Source organism: Coffea arabica, chromosome 10c (genome assembly GCF_036785885.1).
Source record: "Coffea arabica cultivar ET-39 chromosome 10c, Coffea Arabica ET-39 HiFi, whole genome shotgun sequence".
NCBI lineage: Eukaryota > Viridiplantae > Streptophyta > Magnoliopsida > Gentianales > Rubiaceae > Coffea > Coffea arabica.
This window is the reverse complement of record NC_092329.1, coordinates 16,235,773-16,254,622: the sequence shown is the minus strand read 5'-3', so window position 1 is coordinate 16,254,622 and position 18,850 is coordinate 16,235,773. Positions and strand designations below refer to the sequence as shown.

The window sequence follows — 18,850 nt, the reverse complement described above, 5'->3', positions numbered from 1 at the left end:
AAAGAACAGATCTGAAGAAAGGATACTACAGATATGAAATACAATAAAAATCAAATTTTAAAAAAATGAGATAAAATAATTGTAACTCCATGGACATTTGTGCATGTTTCCAATCGCTAGATCTACGGATTAACTACTTCAAGTCCAATTATTATGGTGAGATCTGCCGAATAGATCCAAAAAATTTCAAATTTCATAATCAAAATCTGAAAAAACTCAGATCTAATAGAAGAAAAATAAAAAAAAAATACAGTAAAACTCTCACTAGGAATTCTAGGAGAGAAGAAAACTCTCACTAAAAAAATTTAGGAGAGAAAAATACTCTCACTAGACGATTCTAACGAGAGAAGAAACACTCACTAGAAAATTTTAGGAGAGATTTTATTCACACAAATGAAAAAAAAAACTATAGGGAAGATTCTTCCCATGGGGAAAGATTAAAAATATTTGATCTCTCTCCCATGGGAGAGTTAGAATGGAGTTTTACTTAAAGAGTTTTCTCTACAGAGAAGGAAGAAAGAAGGAGAAGAATCCAACCTTATAAAGTTTGATAGTCATTTAATGTCCTTTGATCTAATCTATGTATTTTGATAATCATTTAATGATTCATATGATGTGTAAAAAATACCAATTTCATTTCAAACTCAATTGTTAACCTATGAAAATGTAGAAAAATCAAATTAATTACAAAAGTATATATTCAAAGGGAAACTTAATTAAGTTTTTTTAGTTATCATTAAAAATAAAAATAATAAAACCTATTATCAATTAATTATTAATAGTGAGAAACAATAAGACATATATATTTTAACAAATTTTAGACTAACCATGCAAAAAAGAAGAAACATATGGGATACTATTGGCACGAATAAATAAAATAAAAATAAAAAAGAAGAAAAAGAAGTTTAATTAGAATTCCTAATACCCATTTAATATTAAATCCTTAATATCATTGTTTAAAATTTAAGAGAAGATAATAATTCAAAATCAAAATATTGGAGACTAAAAGTGCAAAGTTAAAATTATTGACTAAGGGTAATTTGATGTTAACTATTAGTCATCGATCTATTTCCTCTAATTGTCATAAATCTGTCTAAAATCACAAACTTTGGGGACTAAATTTGTTTTGATCAAAACTTTAAAGACTAATTTGATACATGGGACAAATATTGGGGACTAAAAGTTCAATTCTCCCTAACTAAATATATAATCTCCAGTCAACATTTGATGAATATGGACTGACGCTAACAACTTCCTGTAGCACTGGTAATTGGTCAACCTTTCGAGTTCAGACAGCTTCACTGTTCTCTAGTCCCTGCATCACTGAAAAGCAGTCGACAAAAATTAGGTTTCAAAGGCTTCATTTTCTGCAAAATTTTTGCGGTGGAATCATAGTGCAATCAAGTTTTTTCCAGGTGAGGTATATTTGCGCCGTAGGATTATATGCAATCAAGTTTCTTTTAGGTGATGTATATTCGCTTGCTTTATTAATTTCCTCCTGTTGTTTCTGATGTGATTCATATGTTTTCCTTTTTTCCTATGCGATATGCTTACTTGGCCATATATTTACATCTTTTTGAACGGTTTGCATTTGTAGGTCGAAAGTCAACAAGATTCATACAGTCAAGTTGTTAATCCTGTCTAATATGTAATTCTTTTAGTTCTGTTTTTTCTCTGAGTTTTGGTTATCATGCTGATAAGTTTGGTGATATTAGTTGCCTTTGGTTGAAGGACGAAGCTCTGGTAAATTGGTAGTCAAAACACTACTCACCTTTTTATCTGGCAAACTCCGTTTACTAGAAAACCACCAAAATCAACACTTCTATATTAATTAGGCTAAATTACACTCTATCCTCCTGTGGTTCGGTGCTTTTCCATATAAATTTCTTACCATTTCAAAAACTATACGTAATTCTATCATGGTTTGAATTAAAATGTCAAAATGACTGAATTTACATTCGATAATATAATCTGCTAAAATATAAAAAATACCCCTATGTTAATATGAAAACTACTTGTTAACCAAAGGGATGTTATGTATAGATTTTGAAAACAAAAGGTAGTTTTGTGGAAAAACACTAAACCATAAGCGACTAAAATGTCATGCATTTTGTGTTTTCATTATTTGGCCATTTCAGACATTTTAGTTTCTAGATGAGGATTATCTCAACATTTCAGTTGATAGGGATATACACGAATCTAATCAAGTTGAAAACCCTTATGTTCAAGTTTGTTTGATTATTTTAACAAGCTTGAAATTTTGTTCAAATTTGACTTATTTATTTGCCAAACCGAGTTTGAACGAATTTTTTATCAAGTTTGTATGTTATCGAACATAAAAAACTATTCAAATTTGGCTTGACTAATTGGTTAACCAAACTTGAACGAGCTCTTACCAAGCGAACTCGATTCGAGTATCGAATAGGTTAGTTCATTTTTCAGCCCTATGAGTTGGTTCCCTTATAGAGTACCATTTTTGTCACTTTGAAACTTTAGTCCCAACATAAGGGTTTATGCATAGCTTTGGAAACTATAGAAGGGTTACATGGAAAAGCATTAAATCATAGGGGGTAAAGTATAATTTGCCCTATTAATTATATTGCAGAATACAACTGGTATCTAGTATATTTTTGCCATATTTTGGAAAATGCATACGAATAAGCTTCCTTTTATGTATAGAAATGTGCTATTCATTTAAATTTTGGATCACCTCTCTAGGGGTATTATTAGCCAAATCAAGCCCAAATATTAAGGCACTAGAGCTCAAGATCAAAGAAAGTTAATTTGTGGTTAAGTCCGAGCTCAAGTTCGATGAATATCACGTGTTCATGCTTGAGTTTGACTCAAGAAAATTATGAGGACGAGATGAAGCTCGAGATCAAGCTTGCTCGACAAAATATAGATAAAAACTTTATAAGCTAAATAAGGAATATTATATGGAGATCCCACTCAATTCGTATAGCAACTCAAATTACTCGAATTTGATTTGAGTTAGATTTTGACTGAACTCAAGCATGGATATAGATCCATAAGAGCTCGATTGAAGCTATATTCAAGATCATTTGGCGATTTTTGATTGTGAAAGTGATGAACATAGCATAAGGAGACCAAGCAACTCAATGAGTTTTTCTGTTTACATCATTACAAATTTACAATGGTAACATACAGCAAACTAACTAGGCATCTAGGAGAAGGGAATGAGGATGAGAGGATGGATCACCCGGCCAATGGGTTTAAGAGAGCTTAACCATGGCGTAAATCTTTTCCTCAAGACAATGTAGTTGAGCGTGCTTATTCATTAATTAATTTCCCTGTATATTTCCCATCCCCAAACTCAGATTCTGCATTTCTTTTCTTTACCAGAATGCTGCCAACCTTTGATCCAAGAGATACTGAAGCTGGTTCGAGGATTTTGGAGGATATAACCAGCAATGCTGGTCATATACAAGAACAGGTCCTGGAGGAGATTTTAACTAAAAATGCAAGCACCGATTACTTGAAAAGTTTTCTTAATGGTCACTCTGATAAGGGACTATTCAAGAATAAAGTTCCTGTGGTAGATTATGAAGATATCAAGATTTACATCGATCGAATTGCACTGGATGGAGAGCCATCTCGGATTTTAACTAATGAATCCATTACTGAGCTACTGATCAGGTAAATCAGTTTCTTTGATTTATTGTAAATAGATTAAAGGAAACTCCTAAATGGAGTGAGAGTGAAGTCAATAGTGTTGAAGAGCGAGTTATTTCTATTCGTTTTCATGAATTTCTTGTTTTTCTTAACTGAAAACATCAACTTCGTTGGCAGCTCGGGCACTTCAGGTGGGAAGCAAAAGTGGATTCCAAAAACTGCTGAAGAGGGAGAGCGCAGGGCCTTCTTTTTTTGTCTCCTTGCTACTGTTCAGAATAGGTAAATTCACTAATGCAATGAATTTACAGTTGTTATTTCATCAGCAGAATTATGAGAGTCAAATAAAAGGTGCTAAATGTATAGCTTTGAACTAAGGTACCTCCATGGCTTAAACGATGGGAAAGCGCTGTTCTTTGTCCTTATCAACCCGGATATCCACACTCCTGGTGGCTTAGTTTTAAGAACAAGTACAGCAAGCGAGATAAAGAACAGAAAAGACAGATATCCTGAGGTTATAATGTGTGAAGATACCAATCAGAGCTTGTATAGTCAATTACTTTGTGGCCTTGTGCAGCGAGATGCGATAGTAAGCATTGGTACATTTTTCGCCTCGGGTTTGCAAAGGATAATCAAATTTTTTGAGGAACATTGGCAAGAAATGTCTTCCAACATAAGAACTGGACAAATGAGTGATTGGATCACTGACCCAAAATGCAAAAGGACGGTCTCCTTGATTTTGAGCAAACAAATGCCAGATTTGGCTGATTCAATTGATCTTGTATGCCAAGAAAAATCTTGGGAAGGAATAATTAAGAAGATCTGGCCAAGGACCAAGTATGTCCAGGCCATAATTACTGGGTCCATGGCACAGTACATTCCCGCGCTTGAATTCTATACAGGAAGGTTACCTGTAGTTTCACCAGCATATGTTTCTTCAGAGGCATGTATTGGGATAAATTTTAAACCATTATGCAATCCTTATGATGTCTCGTATACTTTAATACCAAACATGGCTTACTATGAGTTCATACCAATTGGTAATCATGAAGATCCAAACTGCACCAATAGCAAGGATGCTCACTTGAAAGATCACATTGTGGATCTTGCTAATGTTAAGATTGGCCAACATTACGAACTTCTTATCACAACCTGTACAGGTAAGATCTATATACTTTTGACCTAAAAAAAGTTCTCTATACTTTTGATTGACCCAATTGCATATGGTATACTGTAGACGTGAACTATAATTCTGTTAGTCTGTCCCATGAAGAAGTACTCTGCAGACACAAAATTCCCTCTTGAACTGTTTGCATCTTATCACCAGAAGGTGTCTTCCGATTTCCATCTGAATGTATTTATCATGTTCTAAAATGGAAGTATCTCCATTTGTTTCTGCTTAACAATTGCCTTGAATATGTAATGTGCAAAAGTTGATCTGATGTTCAAATTTGTCAGATATAGGTACTGCATTCTGGTTTTTCGTACATCTATTATCCTGATAAACATAAACAATGATGATTAGGGAATTTAGAAGCTCAAACGCTCTAATATCTAGAATATTGATAGAAGCGTGTACTTTCAGGTTTATACAGGTACAGAATGGGGGATATTCTCCTGGTGACAGGTTTTCACAATATCACTCCCCAATTCAAATTTGTACAAAGGAGAAATGTGGTTTTGAGCATTGACACAGATAAAACAACTGAACAAGACCTCCAGAATGCAGTTACAATTGCAATGCATATCCTTGAACCACTTGGCTTCTTTCTTTTGGATTACAGTAGCTATGCTGATACATCTTCTATTCCTGGTCACTATGTACTCTTTTGGGAGCTTCAACTCAGACCAAACGATGATACACCTGAACTTGATCAGGTTAAAATGGAAAAATGTTGTAGTTTAGTGGAACAATCTCTGGACCAGGAATATAAGTTGCTGAGGAATCAGAGCAACACCATTGGCCCTTTGGAAGTAAGAGTTGTCAAACAAGGTTCATTCAATGTGCTCATGGACTTTTATGTTTCTCAAGGAACTTCTTTAAACCAGTACAAGACACCTAAGAACATAAAGTCTGAGAAAGCCATTGAAATTCTGGACTCCAGAGTCGTGGGAAAATTTTACAGCAGAGAAGTGCCTAATCAAGTCTCGTAGCCTGTGGTCTTCAAGAATCTTTTTGCATATTTCATTCTAGGTCATATACCTTGTCTTGCAATGTCGAAATGTAAAAGTACTTCACCATTGTATGGACGTATTTGTTTTCTACTATTTTTCAGTTTGTTTGTGAAGCTTGGTGGATGAGGATAGTATCTGAAACTCTTGTACTCATCAAATTGAGGGTAATGCTATTCTTGTAGCAAAAGATGTTACACTCCTCTCATGGAGTTTCCTAGTGAGTTTATTCTCTTAGGGATTTTGAGTGACAGTTTTCTCCTCTCCTAGAGATTTCTAATGATAGCTTTCGTAGTTTTTTGCTATTTTTTGCATTTGATCTAAGTTTTTGCATATTTGGTTGGCGGATCTGAAATCTTTTAGATCTACCTCGTTAGATCTCACTTTAACATCTGAATTTAAATCAGCTCATTAGCAGATCTGGGAGAAAAAAAGCATTGGAAGCATGCATAGATGATATTGGAACAATAAGTGTTTTATTTTTTGATATTTTTGGAGTTTCACAGTGTAATATTTTATTAATTTTCTAGATTTGTAATATCTAAACAAACACGACTAATTTTGGTTTTCATTTTTCTTTCTTTTGAAAAGATCATCTACATCTGACCCTTCTCCACTTTGCTTTCGCTTGGAATGCCCTTTTGCAGCACATATATTTCTTTATTTAATTCTTGGGCGATGAAGGTGACACTAGGAGATGGTGTTATTTTGTTAATTGTTATCAATTGAAAGCAACTTTTTTTGGTTTAAAGTATCCTTCATTTAAAGTCTGAAAAGACCATTGAAATACTGGACTGCAGAGTAGTGGGAAGATTTTACAGCAGAGAAATGCCTAATCAAGTATCGTAGCCTAGAGCTGAAGAATCTTTCTGTGCATTTTATCCTAGATGAAATACAAAGGCGGTTATACATCTGGTCTTGCACCATTGATATTTACAAGTACTTCTTCACCATTATGGATGCATTTGTGTTCTGCTATGTTTTCAGTTTGTTTGTGAAGCTTGGTGGATGAGGATAGCACCTGAAACTCTCGCACTCGTTAAATTGAGGGTAAAACTATTCTAGTAGCAGAAGAAGTTTTCCTCATAACCAATTGGTTCTACGCCAAATGTAATTAAGTAATTATAAATACTTTCCAACATTAAATTCAAATAGAAGATGAACAAAATTCATCTTTCCTCGATGTAACATAAAAAATAAAATAATTAGTTTCATTCAAGTAATTATGACATGATAAGAGGAGGTATGAATTAGGTCGCTATTTTTAAAACGATTCACGCCCTTATATAGTATTATTTATGTATTAGGTCTCAATATGTTGCTTCTTAGATACAACAATCTAATTTTTCCTACATTGTAAGCTGCTCCAATTTAAACAATTGAAAATAAACAAAAACCTAACCTAAAACCGTTCTTTGCCCCATATAAAAATAGTCCAATAATGCATACATCTCTCTAGTGTATTATTTTCGTAGTAGCAGCAACTTTAGTAGAAAAATAGGGATGATTTCAGAAACCTCCTCTGAGGTTTCTCATAATATTACTCAACTCCTCTGAGGTTTCTAAAATCTCACTTGCCTCTCGTGTCAATTTGATAAGACTAAATATTCTTATCAGATGTCACAAATCCACAATATTACTCTTACTCTTAATAACTATTTAACCAAAAAATCAAAAGAAAATAAAATTTTTAAACCAAAAAATGTAGATTAGAACAAAAAAAAAATTGTTATCTGATAATGGTCTATATTTCTCTATATCGAGATCATGGTGAGATTACAAAGGACGTGGATAAATTAAATCTAGTTAAAATCAACCACTTAGGAGGATTTTGGTGTAATTAACACATTGAAAACTTTCGTAAACAGTTATATGAAAGTCGAGAAATTTTTTTAGAAATTACATTTGAATACATGATGTTGTTTAAGTTGTATTGAAAAATTAAAATAATCTCTTCATATATGTGAATTCTTCAAGGTGTAAATTTTGCTTTGTTTCAAAACAACTAAAATAAATAGTTTAAGTGAAGAAATTCACATGTTATAAGAAGTTAACCTTATTGTATTTTTTATTGTTGTTGGAAACTTTATAAGTAGGATAACATAAAGATAGTACTGGAATAAAAGTTTTATCTTTCTTGCATTTCCTTTAAAGGAGCTAAAATGTTACAATAAATGTCAATTTAAGAGAAGTAAATGAGATTTTAAAAATCTCAGGGGAGCTGAGTGATATTATGAGAATACGTAAAATATAGTACAAGTATCCCCTCATGAATACGTAAAGTTAGAAAGATTAGTGTAAAAAAATATAAAAATAATGTATTGTTTAAACCTCTTTTGATAAAAGTACAAAAAGGGAGAGATGGTGTTGACTCTTTCAATCACTTTTTATTCTCACTTTCCATTCTTCCCAATTACAACTAATGAACACTCACTAAATACCTTTATCACCGATACATGTAATGTAAGGACTATAATTATACAACTTTATACTAGCGTTACATTTTCTATATTAAGAATTCTTTTTCATGTGAATGTATAAATAATCAAACTCTTTTTTCCAAAATAGAAAACCTATTGCTTTACATCCTCTAATAAGCACTGAATGTTAAGGTTTTCATACAAAGGCTTCCATTTGGAAATCAGAAGTAAAATTCCTAAAAAGACACCTATTAAGAATTAAGGATAAAAATTTAGTATTATGTTATGGATAAAAATTCATATAGTGTAGCTAAATACTATTTTCACACAACAAATTACTTATATATATATATATATATATATATATATATATATATTAGTATAATGGAAAAAGTGGGTTGAAAGAGTATGGTAACAATTGAAATAAGTCAGTCACAAAAAGGAGAAATTAAGATGTTTTCTCATTTTATTTTTATTTGCTCATTTCTTAGTCGTTAGTAATTGATTTAGTTCTTTTAATTTAGGTTTGGTTTTTTTTGGATCACATTGAAGCAATTTTTTAATAAAATATTTTTTTAATAAAGTATAGGAACTTTTCTAAATTTGGACAAATTTTGAGGGCGATAACTGTAGTATTTTGCAAGGTGCAATTTTGTCATTTCATTACTACCGTTTGTTGGGTTTAGACGCTATTATTTGCAAGGGTATAAATGCAATTTGCTCAAATCACAGGGTTCATTTGATAATTTAATCAACCTTCAGGGAAGGTAGACGTAATATTTTTTGAACATTTAGAAATTCTATGTAAACTTTTTATACATCCTTACAACAGAGATGTGATATTTTGTTTTTGTTCATGCATGTCCCATATGTAATAATTGTGTCTTTGTTGTTAAGTTTTACAAGTAATTCATCTAGAATTATATATTGTTCAAAAAATATTACATCGTTCGGAATGATTATTGCTAACAACCATTCGTGTTCTTGGTGCAGATGTTAAAACCTGTGGGATAAAAAAGTCGAATAAGAGTTTTATACTATGACATTATCCGGTCGTCATTTATTGAATAAGATTAAAACCAACATCCTCGTCACATCAGTGGTTCAGACAGCTCTACTTTACTGCTCCTTTTGGGACAAAATAGCAGGTCTTAGTCCCTCCCAAAGGCTACATTTTCTACATTATTTTGCCGTGGGATCTCATTACAATAAAATTTTTTATGTCAGGTATGTTTGCTTTTCTTTTTCCTACTCTTTTTTTTTTGCTTGTCTAATGGCAATAATCTATACTACTTCTATTTTATGGGGAAGGGGGAGTGCACTGTTGCACTCTCTGGATTTTTTTGACTTGCCCTCCCTAGATTTTTTGAACAAAGGAAGCAGTGAAACTTCTTTGTAATGCACTAGGCTGAGTTTGAACCCCTTAATCTAGTACATGAGAAAAAAATTGTAAGAGACTGTCTCTGGCAACTGGACCAAAGCCCAATGGTTTACTTTTCTTTTTCCTGCTCGATCAAGTTATTTTTCAGCATCCTATTGCTAAAAAGCTGTTAATATGTTGCTTTGCAATACAGATACAGTTCTTGATCCTATTGTCGTTTACACTAATGATGACGAGATTTTAATATTTTATGTTTACACTGTCGAATGGTTTTCTTTCCTTCACGCCTCATTAGATCTCGCTTTAACATCTAAATTTGAATTAGTTAATTAGTAGATCTGGGAGAAAAGAAGCAACACAGTTGGAAGCATGCATAAATGATATTGGGGCAATAAGTGTTTTATCTTTTGATATTATTGGAGTTTTACAGTGTAATATTCTATTAATTTTTTAGATTTGTAATATCAAGTATTTGTTTTTCAGATCTATTTGTATTTGTGTATGATTGATTTAATTTGTGCTATTAGTATGGATTTAATGTTATGATGATGTTTTATATATATATATATATAAAAAAGTTGGTCAAATGTAATTCAATAATTATGAATATTAGGAACCCAAATTTGGAAGAATGGCTAGAGTGGAGCTTAAAACAATATGACATTGTAGAGATAGAAGACGCAGATTGACAAGTGTTTGATTCAAGAACTTTTCTTATTATGCTTGGTATGGACAAATAGTGACAGCCGGTTTCGGTCAGGAATCTCTTACCAAGTATTGTCGAGCAGTATAGAAGGAGCTGAAGTCTATCAATTGGAGTAAGCCCAAATTGGATGGGTGAAACTAAATGTTGATGGAGGGTCAAGCAACGGTTTAGGACAAGCAACAGCAGGAGTACTAAATAGAGATGAAGGGGGTTACTGGATGAATGGGTTCGGTGTCAGCTTGGGAACTACAAATAACATGGTAGTAGAACTATGGGCCATCATTTATGGGTTGAGTATGGCAAGGGATATTTGTTGCAGAAATTAGTACATGAAAAAAAATTCTAAGAGACTGTCTCTAGCAACTGGACCCAAGCCCAATGGTTAACTTTTCTTTTTCCTGCTCGATCAAGTTACTTTTCAGTAGAGGTTGCAATTTGTCCCAAATTCCAATGGGCTACCCATGCCCAAAGGGACTTTGAGCGGAATGGGTATTATAATTTGATATTGGGTTTAAAATGGGACATATTCCAATTGTACCCATTAATTGATGAAAAATGTTGGGAAATACTTGGGTACCCATTGGGTCCAAATATCTCCCCACCCATATTTGGCACCTCTTCATGATATCAATGAGGAGCCTGTTTGTCCTAGGACATTTGTTTTCGATTTTGAGCAGCCATCCTTCACTGAAGAGAACATCAAGGAGCTCATTTGGCGGAAATCTGTAAAATTTAATCCGGATCCTACTCATTGAGAATAGAATTAATGGTGTATAAACAAGTATTTTGACACGACTTCCACTTAATACTTTTTATTGTATCCAGAGTGAAACCCCTGATTAGAATCATGAAATAAAACAATGGAAATGTTGAGGTTAACAAAATTGCTACATGGTAGATCTCAATAGATTTTTCTTCTGTCATTTTCTTTGTATTTTAAATGTTCCAATATTGTACAAAGAAATTGAAGCAGCGTTCACATAGGCTTAACTTACATCTAGGAATGCCAATTTCTCTTTGGGTGATCAAAAAGAAGAATCCCTTCTTGCTGTGAGCTTATCTTGTAATTTTCTGTTCAATTGCATAACTTTAATCAAATGTTTTATGTTATCGAGTATCAAGGCTGCTGAGTAGTTGTCCTGAGAACTTGCATAGTTTGTGATTTTGCAGGTCTGAGGCTTGCTACAATTTGACGTTGTAAAAGCACTGTACTATTTCCTCTGTTTTGTTGAGACATTTTGACATTTCCTGATAAGGGAGAGGATATGTTCATCCTTATGAAAATGTTATGTCTTTTTGAAATAACTGTTGATCGTTCTAGAGTGTAAAATGAATTCATGAAAATATAAATTCAAAATAAGACTAAAAGAAATTTAATAAATAAAAAATATTAAAATTATTTAAAAAATAAAAAATGAATTAAAGGAAAAAATATGTAGAAAATAGATTTGGGTATTGGACGGGATCAATCTAAATCCATCCCAAAGTGATACCGCCCAAGTTAGTCCCAAAACACATATGGGTAAGATTGATCCCAAACCCATATGACTTGGTTTCATTTCAAATCCAAGTAAATCCCGCTCATTCCGCCCATTTTGCCACCTCTACTTTTCAACATCCTATTGCTAAAAAGCTGTTAATATGTTGCTTAGCCGGACAAGGGGCACAAACGGTTGCAGGTGCAACCGTTTCTGCCGGTTGTATTCATTTTTCACTGTACGTAATTTTCATTGCACACGGTGTAACTTTCTTTGCACACGACGTAATTTTACAACACTTTTTTGTGGGCCCCACACATGGTTTGAAAATCGAGTTACAAGACGTGATTTGAGCCGCACAAAATTTTTTGGCCAAATCATGGCCGTCAACTGCCAGGAACGGTTCCTGACAACCATTCCTGGCCCCATTTCCTGCTTAGCCATATTCTGACAACCATTCCTGGCTCATTTCCTGCTTAGCCATATGGATACAGTTCTTGATCCTATTGTCGTTTACACTAATGATGACGAGATTTTAATATTTTATGTTTACACTGTCGAATGGTTTGCATCTGCAGATTGAAAGTCAAAATGGATACTCGTCTTTATTTTTCGTTCCTTCATGCAACAATTCATGTACCATTCCTACTATATATTACTCCCTAGATAGAGGATAAGGGGAAGCTAATGGAACTTGTGTATGGGATAAGAGGAACTTGCAAAATCTCTCTCAAATCTCTCTTGGTAGCCCACTAACTAAAGGCAAAGGCAAGTTGATTACGTGTCTAATCACGTGAACATTAAACTATAAAACAGTCTTGATTCCCTTAATTGTTGATGGCTACTTCATCTCTACTATACAGGCATCTCAAAAAAAGATAGCTTCTTCTTCTGCTGTTCCTGTCTTTATTTTTAATTTTCTTCGAAGGTTTTTAGTTTATTTTTTCAGTGTGTTTAAATAAATCCCTTCCTTTGTTCTATTTACTTTTGGTTTAATGAAGGGTTTATTCTTCTTATCCCGTAATCAATCTATTGATCTTATTCTCTTAAGGATGAGGGAGGAAGAAAGAAGATAAAATAACAAGAATTTGGTAACGGGGTATTTCTCTTTTCCCTAAATGGGAATTTTCGATCACTAAACTTTTGTTAATCAAATTTTTCTTGGTGATATTTATATTTTCTTCAAGTTTATTGGAATTTTTTTTACTGCAACAGAATGCTCAGCTCCTGGTTAAGTGATAGTGTTAGAAAAGCTTTTTCAAATCAGTGATGTTATAATACATATGCGCTATAAAATTGTACAAATATTTTCCAATGAATGACAACATATTCAAGAGGTGTTACAGAATGTTTTGTTAAATAATTATTTGGAAAAACCCTTTGAAAATAATAATATATCATTTTTTTATGATGTAATGTGTTTAAAATATAACAAAAATAGGATTCTCACTATGTTGTAATTCTCACAGGTGGCCGATCTAATAAGGATCTTTTCAAGACGAACAAATATCAAACCTTTCATTGACCGAATCGCTGCTGGAGAGCCATCTGATTTAATATTTGTTGAAACCATTATTGAGCTAATCATAAGGTAGATACATTATAATAATTTAAGAATTGTAGCTGTTGGAGAATATGGGGATTACACGTGTATGGTACCTACCACAGAGCTATTACAAGAATAATTTCAAGAACTTGACCAATAATTTTGAGGAATTCAAGAAAGTTTCCAAGGCATGTGATCACTCTTCTTAAGGTCTTAGTTGCCCCCACAATCTTGCTAACTGGGTTGAAATGGCAAATTACTTTTAGGATATAATGAAACGAAAACTATCGTATAACAAGTTTAGTTTTCACAAGAAAGAGATGCAAGAAGTTGGTTTGAGGGGTTGTTCTGGTTTAAGGGTCGCCGCAACTATGAAACGGGGCTACCAGTAAAAGTAATATTAATTTATATTTATTTTGACTGCCTTCATTTTAGTCAATTTTCTGCCCTTTGTTTTTCCAATGTTTCGCCGCTCATCTGCATCAAAATTCTTCGACTTTTTGACTTTTTCTTCATTTGCGTCTACTATTTTTCAATTTTTTTATTTTCCTTTGCGGCGTCAATTTTTTTATTTCCCTCCCACCACAAATGTCGTCAATTTTTCTTTTAATCGTGCACCGTCGGCCAAAAATTTTTTTTAGTGAAAAATTTTTTTAGAATGAAAAAAATATTTTAGTGAAAAAGCAATTTTTTAAGTAAAACCGCAAATGGAAATTGCGGCGATAGTTTTCCTCCCATCCCAACATCTAATTATTTTTTATTAAAAAAAGCGCTCAACCTGTTATTAATTTTTTTTATAAAAAAATTTATTAAAAAAAACAGCCAACTAAAGCCACAACTTGAATTCGCGGCCTTAGTTTTTTCACCATCAATCACAACAAACTTTTTAGATCTGCAAAATCAAAGCTACCGATTTACTCAATAATGTCTCAAACCATGTTATCACTATTCCAATTATTGCCGAAAAATGGCATGTTGACGTCAAAGTAGTACTATTCCAACTATTGCCGACAAATCCATGTTCACGTCAAAGTAGCACATCAAAGTATCCTTGTTCCAATTATTGCCGAAAAATGTCATGTTCACGACAAAGTAGTACTATTCCAATTATTGCCAGACAGATCCATGTTCACATCAAAGTATCTGCAGTATTCCAATTATTGCCGGAAAATGTCATGTTCACGTCAAAGTAGTACTATTTCAATTATTGCCGATTGCCGATTCAAGGACAAGCTAACGTAGTGAACGAAAGTACAAGCAAAGGAATCACACTTCTGGCATGTTGGGGTTTCCTTAGAAGTTTTATTCGGTGGTTGACGAATTATCTCCATATGAAAAAGCCTTCTGCTACTCCGAGTCAGGTTGACATCTCTCAAACAAAAGACCAAAAAAAGGCCTTACTCCTATCCTATTAGAAAAGCTTTTGAGTCCAAAAGCACCTTTGGTAAAATTAACTTTCTTTTTTTTTTTTTTTAATTTTGCAATATTGTCCATGTGATGAGCGGCGATGTTTTTATTTTAATTTTGTTTTCACTTTTGCAAAAGAAATGAGCGGCGAAGGAATTTTTTTGTTCTCACTTTTCGAAAGTTTTAAATTTTCTTCCGCGCCGCCGATCATCTCATGAGCAGCAATACATTCCTTTTATTTTTTTTAGCAAAACCTAATAGCAACGAAAGTTATTTTTGTTCTTGCGTAATTTTAAAATCAAAATTTGTAAATTGTATTACTAAAATCCTATTATAAACTAGAATTATAAAAAATATAATATATAATATTAGAATTATGTTAATTTTATAAATTAAGATGATAATCAAATGTGCTATTAAATTACAAATAAAATTTGACTAAGTCATAGTTTTGAAATTTTTTAATGTTAATGTTAATTTAAATAATGATAAATAATGTAGCATTGAACAATATTTATAGAATGTAATAATGATAATAAATTAGGCTTAATTAGGGTTTAGCATTTAACATTTCACTAAAATATTTTTTCATTATAAAAAAAAATTTCACTAAAAAAAATTTTTAGCCACAATCTTTTTTTTTTTTTTTTTTGTCGGTAACGATAGATGTCCTATAATCTAATTTAGTCTAATCTAGGGGGAAGGGATAAGGGGAGATGGCCAACTAAAACTAGCCATATATTATAGCAAATTTAGCCGCAATCCAATTGATGACATTTGTGGTGGAAGGAAAATAAAAAAATGACGTCACAAATGAAATTTGCGATGTCAGAAAAATAAAAAATTGAAAAAAAGTAGCCAATGAACAACGAAGTGCGCATGAAAAGTACACTGCAAATGACCAAAAAGTCAAAAAGTGCACATGTGAACAAAAAGTCAAAAAGTGGAAATGGAAATTTGATGCTCCGCCGCTCATCTGATTAGTGGCGGATCATTGGGGAAAAAAAGGGGCAGAAAATTGACTAAAATGAAGGTGGCCAAAATAAATCTAAATTAATATTATTATTTTTACTCGTAGCCTCATTTCATAGTTGCGGCGACCCTTAAATCAAAACAACCCCTCAAATCACACCACTTTTTGGATAATTTTTATTTTAGCAATATTCTAAGAAATTCGTCCACAAGAGAGGTTAAAATACCTCTATTTATAGGCAATTCAAGAGCAAAACTACATGAACTTTACTTAATATCCATTTTTTAATATAATACACCAAGTTCATGAATTGAGCAGTTCCATACATGAACTAATGAATTTGAGAAAATACAACAATGTATTCTCACTTAATGTCCATTCATGAATTTAGTATTTCAAATTCATGAATTAAGTAGTTTCATGAATTAATGAACTTGAGAAGATATATCAATGTATCTTCACTTAATATCCATTTATGAATTTAGTACACCAAGTACATAAATTGAGTGGTTCCATAAATGAACTAATGGACTTGAGAAGATACTTCAATGTACCAATGAATCTTGTAGGAAATTCATAAATCAAACTTCTAGACATGAAAATAAAGTTCATGTCACAAGTCATGATCAATTTTCATACTACAAACTAATTTCCAACAGTAGCATCCGTGGAAATTTAATATAGTGCAATCACATTGGCAATGTAAATTATGGATTACGAAAATTACTTCCATTGATCAACGTAAAAAGTTTTTTTTTTTTTTGTGTTTTATTACCACTGTGATTTTTTAGTAGTCTTGCGGAAATATTTGCAGCTCAGGTACTTCAGGAGGGAAGCACAAATTGATCCCAACGACCAGTGAAAAGCCAAACTTCTGTGCATTCTTCTACATTAACCTCGATTCTAAAGTGCTAAACAAACAAGAAAAGAAAACAAAGACAAAAGAAAAGCTATTTTCAACTTTTTTTTTTCTTGATTTATTGCGTCAGGTTGAAAACAGCAATCCAAAGAAGAATATACAGCAAGCTGATCTGCTTTTTCGATTCAGGTATTTCTCAAACTTGAATGGAGGAAAACGGATGCACTTTCTTTTCATGGCGCACCCTATAACTACTTCCAGTGGATTGGTGGTAAGAAATGTAATAAAAAGTGGATTTACCGATAAGAAATTAAGAAGAAAGACAAATTCAAGAGGGACTAAATCCTTTAATTTTCTACTGAAATCATTTTGGCAGTCGGAAAAAAAAAAAAAAAAAACTTTGCTCCAATTTGCCGTGTCTTCTGTACACAGCGGGGTTTCGTGGTAAGCATTACTCCACTAGGTAAGTAGTGGAGTAACAACTCTAAACACAAATGGTGTTTCAATTTGTTTGATCTGCAAACAGGTCCTAACAAGTGACAAGATGCCAAAAATAGCATGTAGTCCTTTTTTTTTTTTTTTTTTGTAATAATAAAGTTTAGAAGGAAAAAAGGTTATTCCATTCTAAGCTAAAGTAGGCCAATGATGCATCTTTCAACAATTTATAGTGGATTTTACAGATTGCCTATTAATAAAAGACTGTTGATAATGGAAGTCGAATCTCAACTTCTTTTAAGCAAAATAAATGAGTCTTGCCAATTGAACCCACTCTCAACAATCTATGCAATATCCATTCAACCTAGGTTTTTGTATTGTGTTATTTTTAGGGTTTTATAGGCATAAAATGGGGGATATTCTCATGGGGACAAGTGTTCACAATACCACTCCCCAATTCAAATATGTACAAAGGAGAGACTTTGGTTTTAAATATTGGCACAGAATAAATAGCTGAAGAAGACATTTCATTAAAGATCATGTGCTTTGTACGTATTTGTAATCCCCCGCAAACAAGGACACAATAGAGAAAAAAATTTTAGATTGTGCACCATGAGGGTATAATAGTTAGTTATGGGTAAATTTGTCATTATGACCATGGGAACAGAGTTGAGCACACTCCTTTAGATTTGACCACCGTTCAAAATGCTATATTTCAGAGTTGCAAACTTCAAGGAGTGAAAATCCAGGGGTCATACATTTAACTTTTTTAAATGACATATTTTATCCGATGGGAGAATACTTTTATCCAATGGCATGAGAAGGGTGAACTTATCAAGGCTAGAAATTCTGATGACATAATTGTCTTTTCAGCTACTGACATAAAACAAAGTTCATTTCATGGCTTTGACTATTATTCATGGGGTTTGATCTGCATACTTGGTGAATGAAGGGGCTAAACTATAATTGAGCCTGATTGCGTGTGGCTACTTTAATTAACCTAAACTTATCAAGGTTGGATCCATAACTCATTCACATTAAAAACAGTATAACTTTCTTCTATAAATCAGTACGTTCACGTTAATTGTGGAGACATATGTAAATTCGTTGTATTTGCTCTACCGTTAACTAGCCATCATAAACTTTAAGGTTCATCAAGCTCTTCGGAGTAGAGTAGGAATACAATATGTTCTTCCACAACCAAGTTAGTAGCAGCAACCATTGTTTTCAACTAGTTTGATCTAAACAAGTCCTAATAGGACGCCAAAAAAAGCATGTGGTCTTAATTTCTTTTTGGTAATTATAACATTTGGGTGGAGAAAAAAGATTATCTTATTCCAATTCAGGGTAGGCTGGTGACGTATTTATCAGAACAAACAATGCTAGGAAATTGCACCACAAATTCTTCTCAAAATTCTCCATATGTCATATGAAGCACCTTGAGATCCTCCATACGTCATATGGAGCACCTTATAGTGGTTCTTAGAAGTGGCAAAATGGATTCATATCCACCAATCCATCCATATAAACCAACCTTAAATGGATTTGGATGATCCATATAAATTCAATGGTTTTAAATGGATAACCATTTAAATCCAATCATATTGGTGGATTTAAATGGATTATCCATGTTATCCATATTCATCCATTTAACTTAAAAAATAGAAAACACATTTATAAAAATGCGAGATAAAATCTTATGGGACCATCTATTCTTTTCTTCATAACTTTCTCATATGTCAAATTAATTTTGTGGGACCACCTATTCTTTCCTTCGTAACTTCCTCACATGCCAAGTTACCAATAACATTAATTGTATTTTATTTGCTTCTAGTTCCTAGAC

The 18,850-nt window shown here is 32.8% G+C and overlaps 1 protein-coding gene across 4 annotated transcripts; it reads left to right on the top strand.

Annotated features, from left to right (window-relative positions):
* The first annotated feature begins 1,248 nt into the window (after window positions 1-1,248).
* LOC113714639 (indole-3-acetic acid-amido synthetase GH3.17) lies at window positions 1,249-6,107 on the top strand. Of its 4 annotated transcripts, none has more exons than XM_027238611.2 (5): window positions 1,249-1,415; window positions 3,364-3,657; window positions 3,811-3,912; window positions 4,009-4,790; window positions 5,216-6,107. In XM_027238611.2, the coding sequence occupies exons 2-5, from the start codon at window positions 3,365-3,367 to the stop codon at window positions 5,782-5,784; spliced, it is 1,746 nt and encodes a 581-aa protein (XP_027094412.1). In that variant the 5' UTR covers window positions 1,249-1,415; window position 3,364; the 3' UTR covers window positions 5,785-6,107. The 4 variants fall into 4 exon arrangements, with proteins under 4 accessions (XP_027094412.1, XP_071925398.1, XP_027094414.1 ...); XM_072069297.1 differs by having other exon boundaries at window positions 1,249-1,420; XM_027238613.2 differs by lacking the exon at window positions 1,249-1,415 and adding an exon at window positions 1,442-1,464.
* Window positions 6,108-18,850: the final 12,743 nt, after the last annotated feature.